Consider the following 14,057-nt stretch of genomic DNA (forward strand, 5'->3'; position numbering starts at 1 on the left):
CCACGGAACCTGTAGGAGAACTGATTACAGCCCGTGTTTTTCCTAAGCCAGTCTAACTTCTTCTTTTCTTTTGGTTTTTCGAGACAGGGCTGTCCTGGAACTCACTCTGTAGACCAGGCTGGCCTCGAACTCAGAGATCTGACTGCCTCTGCCTCCTGAGTGCTGGGATTAAAGGCATGCGCCGGGGCTGGTGAGATGGCTCAGTGGGTAAGAGCACCCGACTGCTCTTCCGAAGGTCCGGAGTTCAAATCCCAGCAACCACATGGTGGCTCATAACCATCAGTAACAAGATCTAACGCCCCCTTCTGGAGTGTCTGAAGACAGCTACAGAGTACTTACATATAATAAATAAATAAATCTTAAAAAAAAAAAAAAGGCATGCGCCACCACGCCCAGCTGCCAGTCTAACTTCTAACTGCATTCTAAGTACTTATCCATGTATGCACAGGTAAGCGCAGCTCTCACCGCCGTTGTCGTCAAAGAAGCTCCTGCTCACAGACAGACTGTCTGTGGAGAACAATGCAGAAATCCTCAGTGGTCAAAGTGCAGAGAACAGCTGACCGTGGTGTGCCCACCCTCAGCTGATACATCTACAATATAGCTCCCACACCAAAGACTTATGCACCATTCCAGAGAAAGGGGTGGAAAGATTGTAAGAGCTAGAGGACCTGGATGTGTGACAGGAAAGGGGATGCAGGGGACAGATCTGGGAGAAAAAATGATCTGGGAGGTGATTATGATCAAGATTTGTTGTATAAAATCTTTAACAATAACTAAAATATTATATATAATATAATATACCATCTATCTATCTATCTATCTATCTATCTATCTATCTATCTATGTATCTATCTATCATCTATCTATCTATCTAATCTTAGGGGTTGGAGAGACGGCTCAGTGGTTACAATCACTGGCTGCTCTCCCAGAGGACCAGGGTTTGTGTCCCAGCACCCACGTGGTATCTTACAAAGGTCTGTAACCTCAATTCCAGGGACTCTAATGCTCTCTTCTGGTCTCCTAAAGTAACACACACACACACACACACACACACACACACACACACACACACACTAACACACTATACAGACGTGCAGGCAAAACTTACCCATACACAAAACCAAATAAATAATAAATAATAAATAAACAAAATTTTGAAACTGTATTATTTTAATGGCAACACAAGTCTATCATCCTAGGTTTTGACCAATCCTCTGCTGTGGGAACATTTATGTGGCTTCTAACTCTATTACTTGAGAATAAACACTACAGACCGAATGTCCTTACATATAAGTCTTTGTTTATCGCTCATGACTTCCTTAGGATAAGTTTCTGGATGTGGAATTCTGGATAAATGCTCTGAATGTTTTTTAAGTGCACTAATAAACAGTGCCAAATTTCTGTCCATAAAGACTGTACTAATTATGTGAGAACCATTAGCACATGAGCAGTGGGTGGGTGGTCTTTTGGGTGTTACAAATGTCCACCATCTGAGGCATTTTATTTAGTGACAGAGGAGAGTGACAGAGGTGAACACGTGCTAGGTTTATTCTGAAGCTAAGACAAAGCCTGAGATGAGGACTCCTACATTTATGTCCCCCGCCCTCCTGCTTTCCTGTCTAAGATGGACACTGCACAATGTTACTCCTTTGCTCTCAATATGTCTGGCAACAGTGTTTCTACTAGTGCTTACTAGTAGTTGGGAATGTCAGGGAGCCAGTCCAGCAAGCTCACTGGTCTACCTCAGAATCCATGGCCAGGAACCCGTATGGGCTGCTGATGTCCTGGAGTGCATTTTCTTTCTGAATTTCCATGATACCTGTCTCATACGTACATGTATTTTCCTTTTTCAAACCTCACAGTCTGGATGTGAAATGTCTCCCATAGGGTCCCAGCTAGAGATGCTTTCTACTGTGTAGACCTTTTGGGGTGTGAAGCCTTCCTAGCGGAAGTTGGTAGGAGTGCCACTGCCCCGCCTTGCTTCTTGTATTTGCTCAGCTTCCTGACCCAAAGAGATGTGAGCAGGTAGCCTCAGCATCAAGCCTCCTCCTCCTCCACGAGAAGCCGTACTGTCCAACTGTGAACCCAAACAACTCCTTCCTCACCTAATTTGCTTTCTGCCAGCTATGTGGTCACACTGGCAAGCAACTAATATACAGATGCCAGCCCAACAACACCGGCAATAGCAGTAAATGGGAGCGGCCAGTGAGCAAGACGCAGGCTAGGAGCATGCTCAGTGGTGGAGCATGTATGAAGACCTGGGTCCAATTCCCTACCCGCTTCAAACCTAAACAGACATAAAAGTCCTGATCTCGAGCTTTGTCTGGGAAGTGTATTTTAGGATGAAAGTGCAAGGGTATTGGGAAGGATCTAAAAAGATGAATCATGCCAACAGTGGCCACTGGAATGCTGGACTCACCGCAGTAATATCAGACAAAAGAGATTTTCAAACAGAATACCAGTAGGAACAGCGCTGCATCTTACGACGCTGAAAGGGTCAATCCGTCGGGGAGGTGGCATGTTAGAAACACGTGCGTGCCTAACAACATAGCACAAAGGCATGAAGTAAAAATCTTCCCTGGGGATGGGAGTGGCAGAGGGGGCAGGCGACAGGTACTTCAACTCCAAGAGCTGAAGATTTCAACAGCCGACTTTCCATACAGGTTAAGACAAACAGAGAGATGGTAACAAGAAGTTGAAGACAGATAGGCAGTCAGACAGACAGACATCAGTTGAACATCCAACCCAGAAATAGCAAATTGATTAGCACTAAGACTCCAGAAACAAACCCACGCACTGACAGAGTTTGACCAAGGTGTTAAGACTGTCCAAACAGGAAGAATAGTCCTTTGACAAATGGTGCTGGATTAATTACACATCTACATGTGTAAGGATACAGTTTAGTCCTGTTTTAGGGTTTCTATTGCTGTGAGGAGACACCATGACACAGAAACTCTTACAAAGGAAACAAACTTAATTGGGGCTGCGTTAGTTCAGAAGTTTACACTGACCTCATGGCAGGAAGCTGGGCAGCATGCAGGCAGCCACGGTGCTGGAGAGGTACCTGAGCAGTCTACATCTGGATGGGCAGGCAGCAGGAAGAACGAGTGACACTGGGCCTGGCTTCTGGAAACTTAAGCCCACCCACAGTGACTCAAGGCCACACATACTCCACCAAGGCCACACCTCCTGATATAGTGCCACTCTCTGTGAGCCTTTGGGGGGCATTTTTATTCGAGCCACCACAGGTTCCACACTCCATGACACACACACAAACTCAAAATGGATCAGAGAATTAAATCTAAGAGCTAATACTAAAAAACTCTTAAGCACAGGGTTAAATTTTCATTGCCCAAAGCTGTGGCGATGGATCTTTAAACATATGCTATAAGGACAATGTCTAGAAGAAAACTAGAGCAATTAGACTTCATCAGAATAGGAACTCTTAGGAACTACCAAGAAAGTGAGAGGATTCTAGAAATGATGGTGCCCACCAATAACTTGGTGCACTTGGGAGGCTGAGGCACGGGTCCATTTTAGAGTCATGTCTATGACACACAACTCGTAGAGTCCAGTAGTAAGAAGACAGCACAGAATTAAAAGATAATATCGGATATAGATAGATCTGACTAGAATTTCTTCCAAGAAGATGGACAGATGGGGAAAAAGCACCTGAAGAGATGCTGGTATGATGGCCACCAGGGAAATGCAAATTGAAACCATGATGGTGAGATACCACTGTGCAACTTCTGGGATGGCTGTCATCAGAAAGTCAGATCATCACAAGTCTGTAAGGATAAAGGGAAGCCTGAACCCTCCCAATACCAGTTCCAACATGGAGTTACCAAGTGTGGTGGCTTGGAAGAAAATGGTCCCCATAGGCCCACTGGGAGTGGCACTATTAGGGGGTGTGGCCTTGGACTGGGTATAGCCTTGTTGGAGGAGGTGCATGACTAGGGGGTGGGTTTTGAGGTCTCAGAAGTTCAAATCAGTTCTCTTCCTGCTGTTTGTGGATCAAGATGTAGAAATCTCAGCTCCTCCAGTACCACGTCTGCTCCACACTGCCATGCTTCCTGCCATGATGATAATGGACTAAACCTCTGAACTGTAAGCCAGATCCTGTGAAATTCTTTCCTTTATTAGAGTTGCAGTGGTCATGGTGTCCCTTCACAACAATAAAACCCTAATGAAGACATCAGGTAACCAACCAGCATTTCCACTATTAGGAAGAGAGATAAAAATCTATGCCCAAACAAAAACTGGTATTGAAATGTTCACAGCAATGATATTCATAAAATAAAAAAAAATAGAGATAACTTGAATGACCCAAATTGATTTACAGATAAACAAAATGTGGTATATAAGAACAGTACACTGGAATATTATTTGGCCATGGAAAGGTTATGAAGTACTGATACATGCTAGAGTAGATGAGCCTTTATGATAGCTTGTTATATCAAAAAAGCCAGTCATCAAAGTCCACATATATAAAGTACCCTGAAAAAGCAAATCTATAATCTATAAAATGGATTATTGTTTGCTTAGGGTTGAGGTGGGAGGGAGCGTGAGGGATGTCAGTTAAAGGTTATGGGCTATTTTCTCTATGAGGTGATGACTATATTCCATAATTAACTGCAGTGTTGAGTTTTCAACTCTGAATAACAAGGCTACTTACTGTAAACCAGTACTGGGCTGGAGGTGTAGCTCGGTTGGTAGAGTGTGTGCCTAGCCTGCACATGAATCCCTAACATGGTATGAATGGGGAAAGGTGATGAGGGAGAGGCATGAAGGTCATTCAAGGTCATTCTTAGCTATTAGGGCTACGTAAGTCCCCATTTCAATAGCAATGATTCCCCTACACCCCCCTTCCCCGGGATGACTTAAAAGGATATGTTAAAATCCCTGACTGACTGTCGGTGGTCCATTGTTTTCACTTTATATACTTGAATCCATGTTGCCAGGGGCACAGGTCTGAAACATCTCTTATTGATGAAGTGTGCAGCGAATAGTGAGAGCTTTGTTAAGTTGCCTGGAGTGTTTTATGGTGGTCTCCTTTGCAATTCGAAAACAAGCCAAAAGGGCAACCACAGAGATTTTTGTTATCTCCACCTTTGGGACATGAACAGGGATGGTAGTAGATTCAGTTCCCTGAGACACCACTGCTGGTGGGATATGTGAGATTTGAATTTAATAGGCAACGTCAAGGTGGCACTTCCACCGCATCCCCACCCTGTCGATTGCTTCTGCGCACTCAGCTTTGCCGTTTGCTTGTATGAATAGGGTGCATGAATTGTACCAAGCTTCCTATGAACTTCTACACACGTGGTGAGCAGCCTCTCGGATGGGCCTCCCAGGGCAGACTGGAAGGGGGCTGATGCCCTTGGAGGGGGCTCACCTTGCTGATCTCTGTCAGGGACATGGTGATGGAGTAGAGCTGGTTCTTGTTGGTGCTGGCGATCAGGGTTTCTTCTGATGGGCTGAAGCACAGGCACAGGACATCCTGCTTGTCTGACTGACTTGGGTCACTGCTTTGTTGGTCTGTAGGGATCTGCTCAAGACACAAAAGCATCAGTCATTCTCAGTCAGGGTCCCACATGGTCGGTCAGTGTGTCCCTGGCTACAGGGGTTCCAGGGGTACTCTTAGCTCACAGACGCCTGACCGAGTCTGGCTCGGGTCAGGAGGAAGGTGGGCTGGTCTGCTTCTGCTTCTGTTGGTTTTAAAGAGCGTGCTCATTTTTGCAGCAACTAGCATCTGAAGGGTTAGACAACCACACACATGGGAGTGAGTGGGCCAGGCAGCCCGGGATGAGACTCCGTAACAAGCATGCTCGTTTAAACGCACTCTGGCCTCTCATGGGAAGCCCAGGGAATGGGCTCTCCTGGCACCCAGCGCACCTGTGTGTACTTGAGGGCATTGGAGGGAGGTGGTGGCCCCTCTACAAATGGGGAGAAAGGGTTATTGTCATCAGCAGGCTTGGAGAGGAGCTATTGTTCCCAATGAGACATAATAAAGTTAGATTTCCTTTCCCTTTCTGTTAGCTTCTGTTAGTGACCTAAGATGTGGATGGGCTGGCCTGCACGCACCATTTCTGTATCCTTGCTTCGGCCTTGGGTTCTTAGAGCGGTGGTTCTCAACCTGTGGGTCTCGCCCCTCTCAAGGGGGTTGCATGTCAGATATTTACATCACCATTCACAACAGTAGCAGATTTAACAGCTATGAAGTAGCAATGGAATAATTCTATGGCTGAGGGGCCGGGGGTCACCACAACATAAGGACCTGTATTAAAGGGTCGCAGCATTGGGGAGGCTGAGAACCGTTCTTTAGAGTCTGGCTCCCCCTGTGTCACTGTCTGACAAATGTTCAGAAAGACGGAGAGTCGGCTTGTCCCCAAAGCCAGGGCCTCCATCCAGTCACATCTCCTTGGTGTTTCTATACTCCGGGAGTCCCTGGGGTCTGGGACACTGGATTTTTGTGCAAGGTTTCCTATGCTTGGAGTCATATCTGTGTACACACATCAACCCTTCTTCACACGGCCCACGAGCAAGCCTACCAGCAAGCCTTCCCTGAGCATCCTGGGGTAAGGAGACAGGGAGCTCCAAAATGTACCAGTAGCCCCTGGGAGACCTGTCTTGTCACACTTATCACACTGTGCAAAGCAGAATGGGAGTTTTGGGCTGAGGAGCCTGTCCATGCTGCTCCACAGATAAGCCCCAGTGTGTGCACACGGGCCCGGAGTAAAGCAGGCACGCCGTGAATCGATGGATGCAGTAAAGGATCAGCCTCTGCTCTCCTAACGCAGGAAGTTTCTGCAGAGAAGAGGGTCACAGCTGACTCCACTGTCTCAGCCACCAAGCATGGGATCTGTCCCCATGGTAAGTGCATAACAGATGGGTGTTAAACGAGTAATGAAGTAAGTGAAGATGGACTCTTCAGCCTTCTTTATTCTCCTTCTCATTTCCCCTTCACCCTTTCCTCCCCCCCTCCTCTCCCCCTCCCCCTTCCTTCCTTTCTTTGTATGCTTGGAGGTCTGTAAATATAAATGAGCATGTTTGTGTGCACAGCAATGTGTTCATTTGTAGGACGGGCAGAGGTTGGCCCAGGATCCTCCTCTGTTGCTCTCTACTGTAGTTTTAGAGTCTCTCACTGAACCCACAGCTCACTTTGGTCAGACTGCTTGGCCACCCTCCTCTCAGGAGTCAGCTGTCTCTGGCCCCCTCAGCTGGGGGCTCCGGGTGCACACCACTGTACCTGTCCTTCGTATACGTGCTGGGGATCTTACCTCAGGTCCTCCTTCCCAAATAGCAAGAGCTTCGTCTACTGAGCCACCTCTCCAGCCCCCAACTTTTTCTTTGTATTTTTCATCTCTTAGTGATTCTCCCCTGACATAGGAGTTTCAGTGAAAGCAGCGGTAGTGTTGTGTCTACAGCTGGAACACTAGATATCTGAGACAGTGGGGGCAAAGTGCCGGGGACTAGATAGCAGTCAGGAGATGCTAAACACTGATTTTCCTGCCAGTGTCCAAGTCCACGCTCCCAGCTGCTTTTCTCTGCTCTGGTTTCTGATCCAATGCCACCTTCCCTGGAGAGACAGTCTCCCTGGTGGTTCTGGAGCAGAGCCCCACTAGCCTCTGGACCTCTTCCTGGCCTTACTTTCTCCATGTTGATTGACATCTGTCATCCTTTCCATTTTTGCCTCTCTTGCTTGTGTCCTGAGCTGTGGCTCTTTACCGGTTGACTTCCCCATTGTGTGCTCAGCCCCCAACACCGAGCCTGCCAGGCTCAGTCAACATTTGATACATACCTGTTAAATAAAGAAACAAGCCAACAGACCAGGGCAAAGTAAAGGCCCACTGCATCGGGCTTCTCCCCACACCCATCGCTCTTCTCCAGGTTCCTTATTCCTGGCCTCCATCCCTGGTGTCCTACTCCAAAGCCTGGGCATCATTTCTGGGTGTTCCCTGAGAACACTTCTCCCATCTTTACCTAGAATTAGTCTTCCCAAAGACATCCTGTCTTCCCCAAGCCCCTGACACCCACTGCTCTGATCTTAGGCCTCACTACCTTTGGACTACATTAACCAAAAAAATATCTCCACCCATTCCTGGTTCGAGCCACGTGGCCAGCCATTACCATTCTTTGAGCTCTGAGTGGTTCATGAGGGGATCTACACAGTCTCCAGTCTCATCTCTTTCAACTTCACCTCTCATGGGGGGTGGGGGGAGTATCGTGTTATGTTACAAACAGAGAAACCCAGCTTTGTCAGGTACAACAGCTCATCTCAGCCAGTGAGTCACAGATTCATGTCTGACTATCCTGGGGAGATCAATCTTTCTTAGACATAACTCCTTTCCACCCCAAATCCTTGTGGAGCACCTAAGTATGTTCCAGACCAGAATTTGTTACCCTGGTCACAGTGTCCCTCTTTTCCTTTCAAATGTCATGAGGCCCCGCTGTGCTGGGCAGTAGGGTATGCTCTAAACACCGCTGCCTCCCCCTGGGCTGCCGTGGTGCCTCTGTTTAAGCCGCTGTCTCTGCCTGGAGTTCCTGGGTTCTACCCTCTTGTCAAGTATCATTTGTTCCCTTAGATCCCTTAAGAACAGCATTAAACACCAAGGAGCCTCCTGGGTTCTTTTCCAAGCTGCTGTTTTCCATCTGTTTCCAGGGCGGGGACAGTCTGAGACATTCTCTGGGACCCTGATATATGGAGAAATAACTTGTTCCTTGTCTAAAACCAGATGCATGCTAGCCAAGGCCAGTAATGGCTGAAGCCAGGGTCTCAGGAAACTGTATTTTTCTGGGTCCTGAGAACTTGATCTTTCCCCCTTGAAGGGCTGTGGTCTCTCAGTCCCAAGGCCACTGAATGCTTGGTCTGTAATGCACTTGAGACATCCCGTGTTCCCCTCATGCAACTTTGCTTGATTAGCTTCCTGCTGACTCCCCCACACCGTATGATCATTTTCTGTTGGCCCTGTCCCCTTCCTCCTGTAATCTGTATATAAGATGCTGTATTTCTTAGTAAACTTGCTTACATGAGCCATCAGTGTAAGACCTCTTGATCCCAAACTTTCCTGTCCTCTTTCTCACCTCCTGGTCCTCCCCTTCAGGTCCCTGTCATTGAAAAAAAACAACCTGCTGGTCCAGGTCATTTCTGTATCATTTATGCCATAAATGTGTGCTGGGAGGTTTGATTAATATCATGGTTATAATAACGGACAGGCTATGGGGCACCAGGTTTGGGGAGGGAGTGTACTTGGCCACATGTCCCTGCAGGGCTCAGATCCAGATTGTGCTACTTTTAAATCCCAATCCAGTGTACAGGCACCTACATCTTTGAGGGCCAGGCTCTCTGTCTCTGTTTCTGCCCAGTCCTTCCTGGTGAGCAGTCCTCTGAGCGAGCTATGCAGGACAACGCTCTTAAGGACCCTGATTGCTTTCCCTTTCCTGCTCCTCTTACCCGGATTTCTCTGCTTTCCCGGTAAAAGTCCTTCTCTTCCACTTTCTCAAACAGCAGCACTCTTCCAGGCCCTGCAGAGCAGGCAAATCCCTTTGAATAGGCTGCGATGGCAAACACCCGGGGCATGGCCTGTTGTTGGGTGCCAGTGGTTATCTGCATCTTTTCAATGGAGGAGACTGGAGAGCTGAGTGGGGGAAACTCTATCAGGCTGGAAAAGGAAAGAAAACATGTTTTAGGAGAAAGTTCTAAGGAGAAGAAATAAGTTCTGGAGGGAGGGAGAAGGAGAAGGAGAGGGAGAGGGAGAGGGAGAGTAACACACAAAAATTAATTCCAGGACGTGGGAAGTTGAGGCAGGTGGATCACTGTGAGTCCAAGGCTAGCCTGGTCTACTTAGTGAGTTCCAGCACAGTAGGCCAGCCACATCTTGAGATCCTGTCTTCTCAGGGGTGGGCTGGGGGATGTCTTTGGCTGAGAGCAATGCTACCCACTGATCTCCTCTCCTGTAGCCAAATGGTGCTTGGAACTCTACTTGGAGCACAGTGGGAATGCTCGCTAGACCCAGGGTGGTGATTCTTATTTTGTTGAGAAATAAGTTGTTCAGAAGATAAAATTTACTAGGATCACACAGCCCTAGCTGAGTTAGTATTTGAACCCAGGTTTCTCTTTTCATTCATTCACTTAATACAATAAATATTTATACATGTTCATAAATTTTGATTTAGAATTATAATGTCTCTTTGAAACGGCGGGAAGTTTCAAGTCTTGAGCTCATGCCCTAGGGACTGTTAAGAGACAATTAAGCATGCCACAGGTATCACAGGCTTTCTGAGGACAGGAACTGTCTTAGGTGAGCAGAGACTGAGTGCTCTTAGCCAGGCCCTTCAGGGCAAATAGGAATTGGTATGTGTCTGGGTGATGGGGCAGGGGACGGACAGAGGGAACTGCACTTGGCTGAACCCACTAGCAAGAAAATGCATTGGCCAGGAAAGAGGCTCAGAGGTGAGAGCTGATGACCCTCTTCAGGAGAGAAGGGAGGCAGGGCTGCTTGTCCCGAGCTAAGAGGCCTTTGTGCACCGAAATACTGTGCATAGAAAAGATGTAGACATGTGTCTTCATCAAATGCTTTCATACAATTCCAAGGTATGATGGTATATAAAGGGACAATCTGAACTATCTAATGTAAGCAGTAACTAGGAATGGGGGAAACAATTCTATCGAGAATTCTTTAGGAAGCCCTTACACAAGCCACAAACTAAGGAAGCTGGCATGGGGTGGGCACCATGGGTAAACAGAAGCCATGGAGAAGAAAGAATCCACAGGGTGTCAGGCGGCAGGGAACTTGTTGGGCTCTGAGCTCAGAGAGAAGGGAAATGGAATACTAGATCCTCCGCAGAGTGCTGAGATCTTGGGCAAGTGACTTAACTCTTTTGAGCCTTGGTCCCCTGGTCTGTAAAGTTGGCATGATACTGATATGCTCTGTGAAGGATAGGACTCACATGGGTATGTCAGCAGGATCTGACACGTCCCGCAGCACATTCCGCTGTGTGAGCTGTGACCATCTCTGTGACACTGTGGATGAAATCAAGCACTCCTCCCTGAATCTCCTCCCCACCCCCTTACCACACAGCCTTCTGTCGGGTCTACTGAGTCCATTTTCTTGCCCCACTTTGTTCATTGTTGCCCCTATTGAACTGCCCCTGTCAGAGGGCACGCGCTCCTGGTCCATCAGGGTGGCACACTGTAAGGGCTCCGAAGGCATTTATTTCTTGAAATTGGTAAATTAAGCAGACAGCCATAGAATGCATGCTTTTGAAAAAGAAAATCTACCACGTTGAAGACTGTCATCACGGAACTGTGTGTAAAAATGAGATTAGGCATAAAAATAAAAAGACGTGTGTGGGCTATGGTTGGAACGGTCAGGGTTTGTGCTTGAATGCAGGCAGATGCTGAAAGAGAAGGAGGAAATGAGCGCAGTTGGTTTTCAAGGTGCAATGGTAGAGAGTGGCTTATAAAAAAGATTTCGTTGCTTTTACAGCTTGCATGTATTTAAGTGCACTACATGGGTGTGTAGTGCCCACAGAGGCCAGAAGTGGGAACCACATCTCCTGGAATGCTTGTGAGGCATCACGTGGGTACTGGGCACCAAACCTGTTATCCTCAGCAAGAGCAGTAAATGCTCTTACCTGCTGCACAGCCTCTCCAGTGGAGAGGCTTCAGGAGAAGCTCATTTCACTTAACTTTGGCAGTGCCACGCAGGTGTGTACTAGCCCAGCAGAGGGCGCTGTTACCTCTCTGACTCTTGAATGACCTCCAGGCTCCTGGAGCTAGTAGGCTCCTTGACCATTATGCTGGTCTCCCAGCGCTGATCTCCAGATTCAAAGAGGAAGAGTCTGCCGGTGTCAGTGCCAACAATGACCCTGTCTTCAGACACCCAGGCGTGGGCTAGGTAGCTGGAGGAGTCTCCCCTCTGGAAATTGGTTTGCTTTAGGGTTCCTTCAGCAAAACGGAGAAGCTTAAATATCCCATTTCCAGTAATACACACTTGACTATTATCCTGGGGACTGATGCTAACCTGCAAAATGTAAGGAGATTAAAAACAAAAACAAACAAACAAAAAAACAAAAAAACAAAAAAGAGAATACGATGACTCTTGATGCAAGTGTTTCCTGCTTGACTATTTAATACTTATTTTACACAGCTGGTGCATATCACAAAATGATGGAATTTTATACTATATTTGATAAAGATATACACCTATGACTATAGGATGTACTATGAGTCAACATTTTTTTTTTTTTTTTGTAGCCTAGGCTGGCTTTAAATGGTTACTCCTCCTGCCTCAATTTCCCATGTGCTGGGATTACAGGCATGCACCAACATGTCTCCTCATGTCAGGAGCTATACTCTGCACCAGCCCGATGGAATGAAGTCCGGCTGGAAACGGAGACGTGGGTTTGAGTCGGTGTATGGTGGCCTGTCTATTAGGAAGAAACCACACAGCAGGAGGGGGTGTGTGGTCTCTCACCAGAGCCCTTACCCTGACATACACTAACGGTACTTAACCTGCTGGCTACACTAGACAGAGAGCAGCTGGAGATCAAGCTGCTGCCGAATCTCTGTGTAACCAGGGCTGGGTTCATAGTGGGCACCTAGGAAATGCTCACTGCATCTACTGCAGAGGTGTTCCCCTCTTGGAGAGGTGGGAAACTATGGCCTGGAGGAGACAGCCTTCCAGTTCTGCCTGCCTTTGTGATTTGTGGATCAATACTCATGTCTGTATTGAGAATGGACTCGAGTGTTTGCTGTTGATGTCTGGGCTTGCACATCAAACTTTGGGCAGAGTGTTAAGACGAATGCTTGAGGCCCTGACCAGCTGGTGTCTCTGAACATGGACTGAACTGACTTCCTGAAGGTTTGAACATTGAGTCTAAGATGCTGGACAGGGGTTGGGGCTCCCTGCCTAAGCAGCCAGCCAGTTTCCTAAAGGGTCTTTGTTTTCCTCTTCAACCACAATAGAAAATCCTGTTTTCTACACCACTGCCTCCAGTGGTCCTTTCCTGCACATCTACCTTGTGGGCTGGGTAAGCTGGCATCCATTTTGAATCCCAGCATTTGGGAGGCGGAGGCAGGCAAGACTGTGAGTTCATGGGTAGCCTGAGCCATGCGGTCATAACCTGTTAACAAACAAAAACACCCTTCCCAAACAAAATAAAAGCCCAAACCTACCACTTTATAAGTCATCCCTGAAATGCTCCTACTACCCAGGAGTCTACTGCAAAACGGCCAGAACCAAGGAGAGTAAGCTTTAATCAGCACTGCCGGATCTAACCCGTGCCTGGAAAGTAGCTCTGGGCCAGAGGAAAAAAAGACAGATGACAAAGTTGGGCACCAGCTGGGTCTGCCTCTTTGCCACTTTTGCAGCCTTAGATGAGTTACTTAGGTCTCTTAGGGGCTCAGGGCTCCCATCTCGAAGATGGGACAACAACCACACATTCCTGGTACGATTATTGTGAAGCTCAGTTTTTAGAAATACATGGGAGAAGTGAGCAGCGTGGCACAAGGCAAGTGGTAGAAGAAGTCAGCACTGACTGCTTTACAGTGGGCAGGGCACTCATGCTAGGAGGTACCTGGTAGATGGGGTTGTTCTGAATATCAGATTTAATAATGGCCATGGCTTTCTGCTTTTCCCACAGCCAATAGACGAGGTTTGAGTCTGGAGGTGACGTCTGTGTCAGCAGGTATTTAGAGTCTGGAGAAAAAGCCATGCTGGTAAACTTTTGGACTTGGAAATCAAAATTATTCAGGACTTTGCGCTTCCGGCAAGGGATGGATGACAGTTCATAAATAGTGATGACCGGTTTTTCTTGCACAGTCTCGGAGATAGCGAGATATCGCCGATTGGGACTGATGGCCAAAGCCAGCATGCCCTGACTCTTGTCTGAGCCTGTAAAAGGAGGTAAAAAATGGGGACTAAGGACAGACAATGCTTCCATCAAGGTCTAAACAGGCTTAGCGAGGGGCACCGTTGACAGTGGAGAAAGGTGTACACTTAGCGAGGGGCACTGTTGACAGTGGAGAAAGGTGTACACTTAGCGAGGGGCAC

General features: G+C 47.4%; 1 protein-coding gene across 1 annotated transcript in view; it reads right to left on the minus strand.

Annotated features, from left to right (window-relative positions):
* Cfap57 (cilia and flagella associated protein 57) overlaps nucleotides 1-14,057 on the minus strand; it is a 67,286-nt gene that overhangs the window by 47,324 nt on the left and 5,905 nt on the right. The window contains exons 3-6 of the mRNA XM_021200043.2: nucleotides 13,582-13,898; nucleotides 11,743-12,026; nucleotides 9,455-9,662; nucleotides 5,396-5,548 (exon numbers count right to left, since the gene is read on the minus strand). Of these exons, the coding sequence (XP_021055702.1) occupies nucleotides 5,396-5,548; nucleotides 9,455-9,662; nucleotides 11,743-12,026; nucleotides 13,582-13,898 (962 nt within the window). The remainder of the gene's footprint in view (nucleotides 1-5,395; nucleotides 5,549-9,454; nucleotides 9,663-11,742; nucleotides 12,027-13,581; nucleotides 13,899-14,057) is intronic.

The sequence above is a fragment of the Mus pahari genome, chromosome 6 (genome assembly GCF_900095145.1).
Source record: "Mus pahari chromosome 6, PAHARI_EIJ_v1.1, whole genome shotgun sequence".
In the NCBI taxonomy this organism is placed as follows: domain Eukaryota; kingdom Metazoa; phylum Chordata; class Mammalia; order Rodentia; family Muridae; genus Mus; species Mus pahari.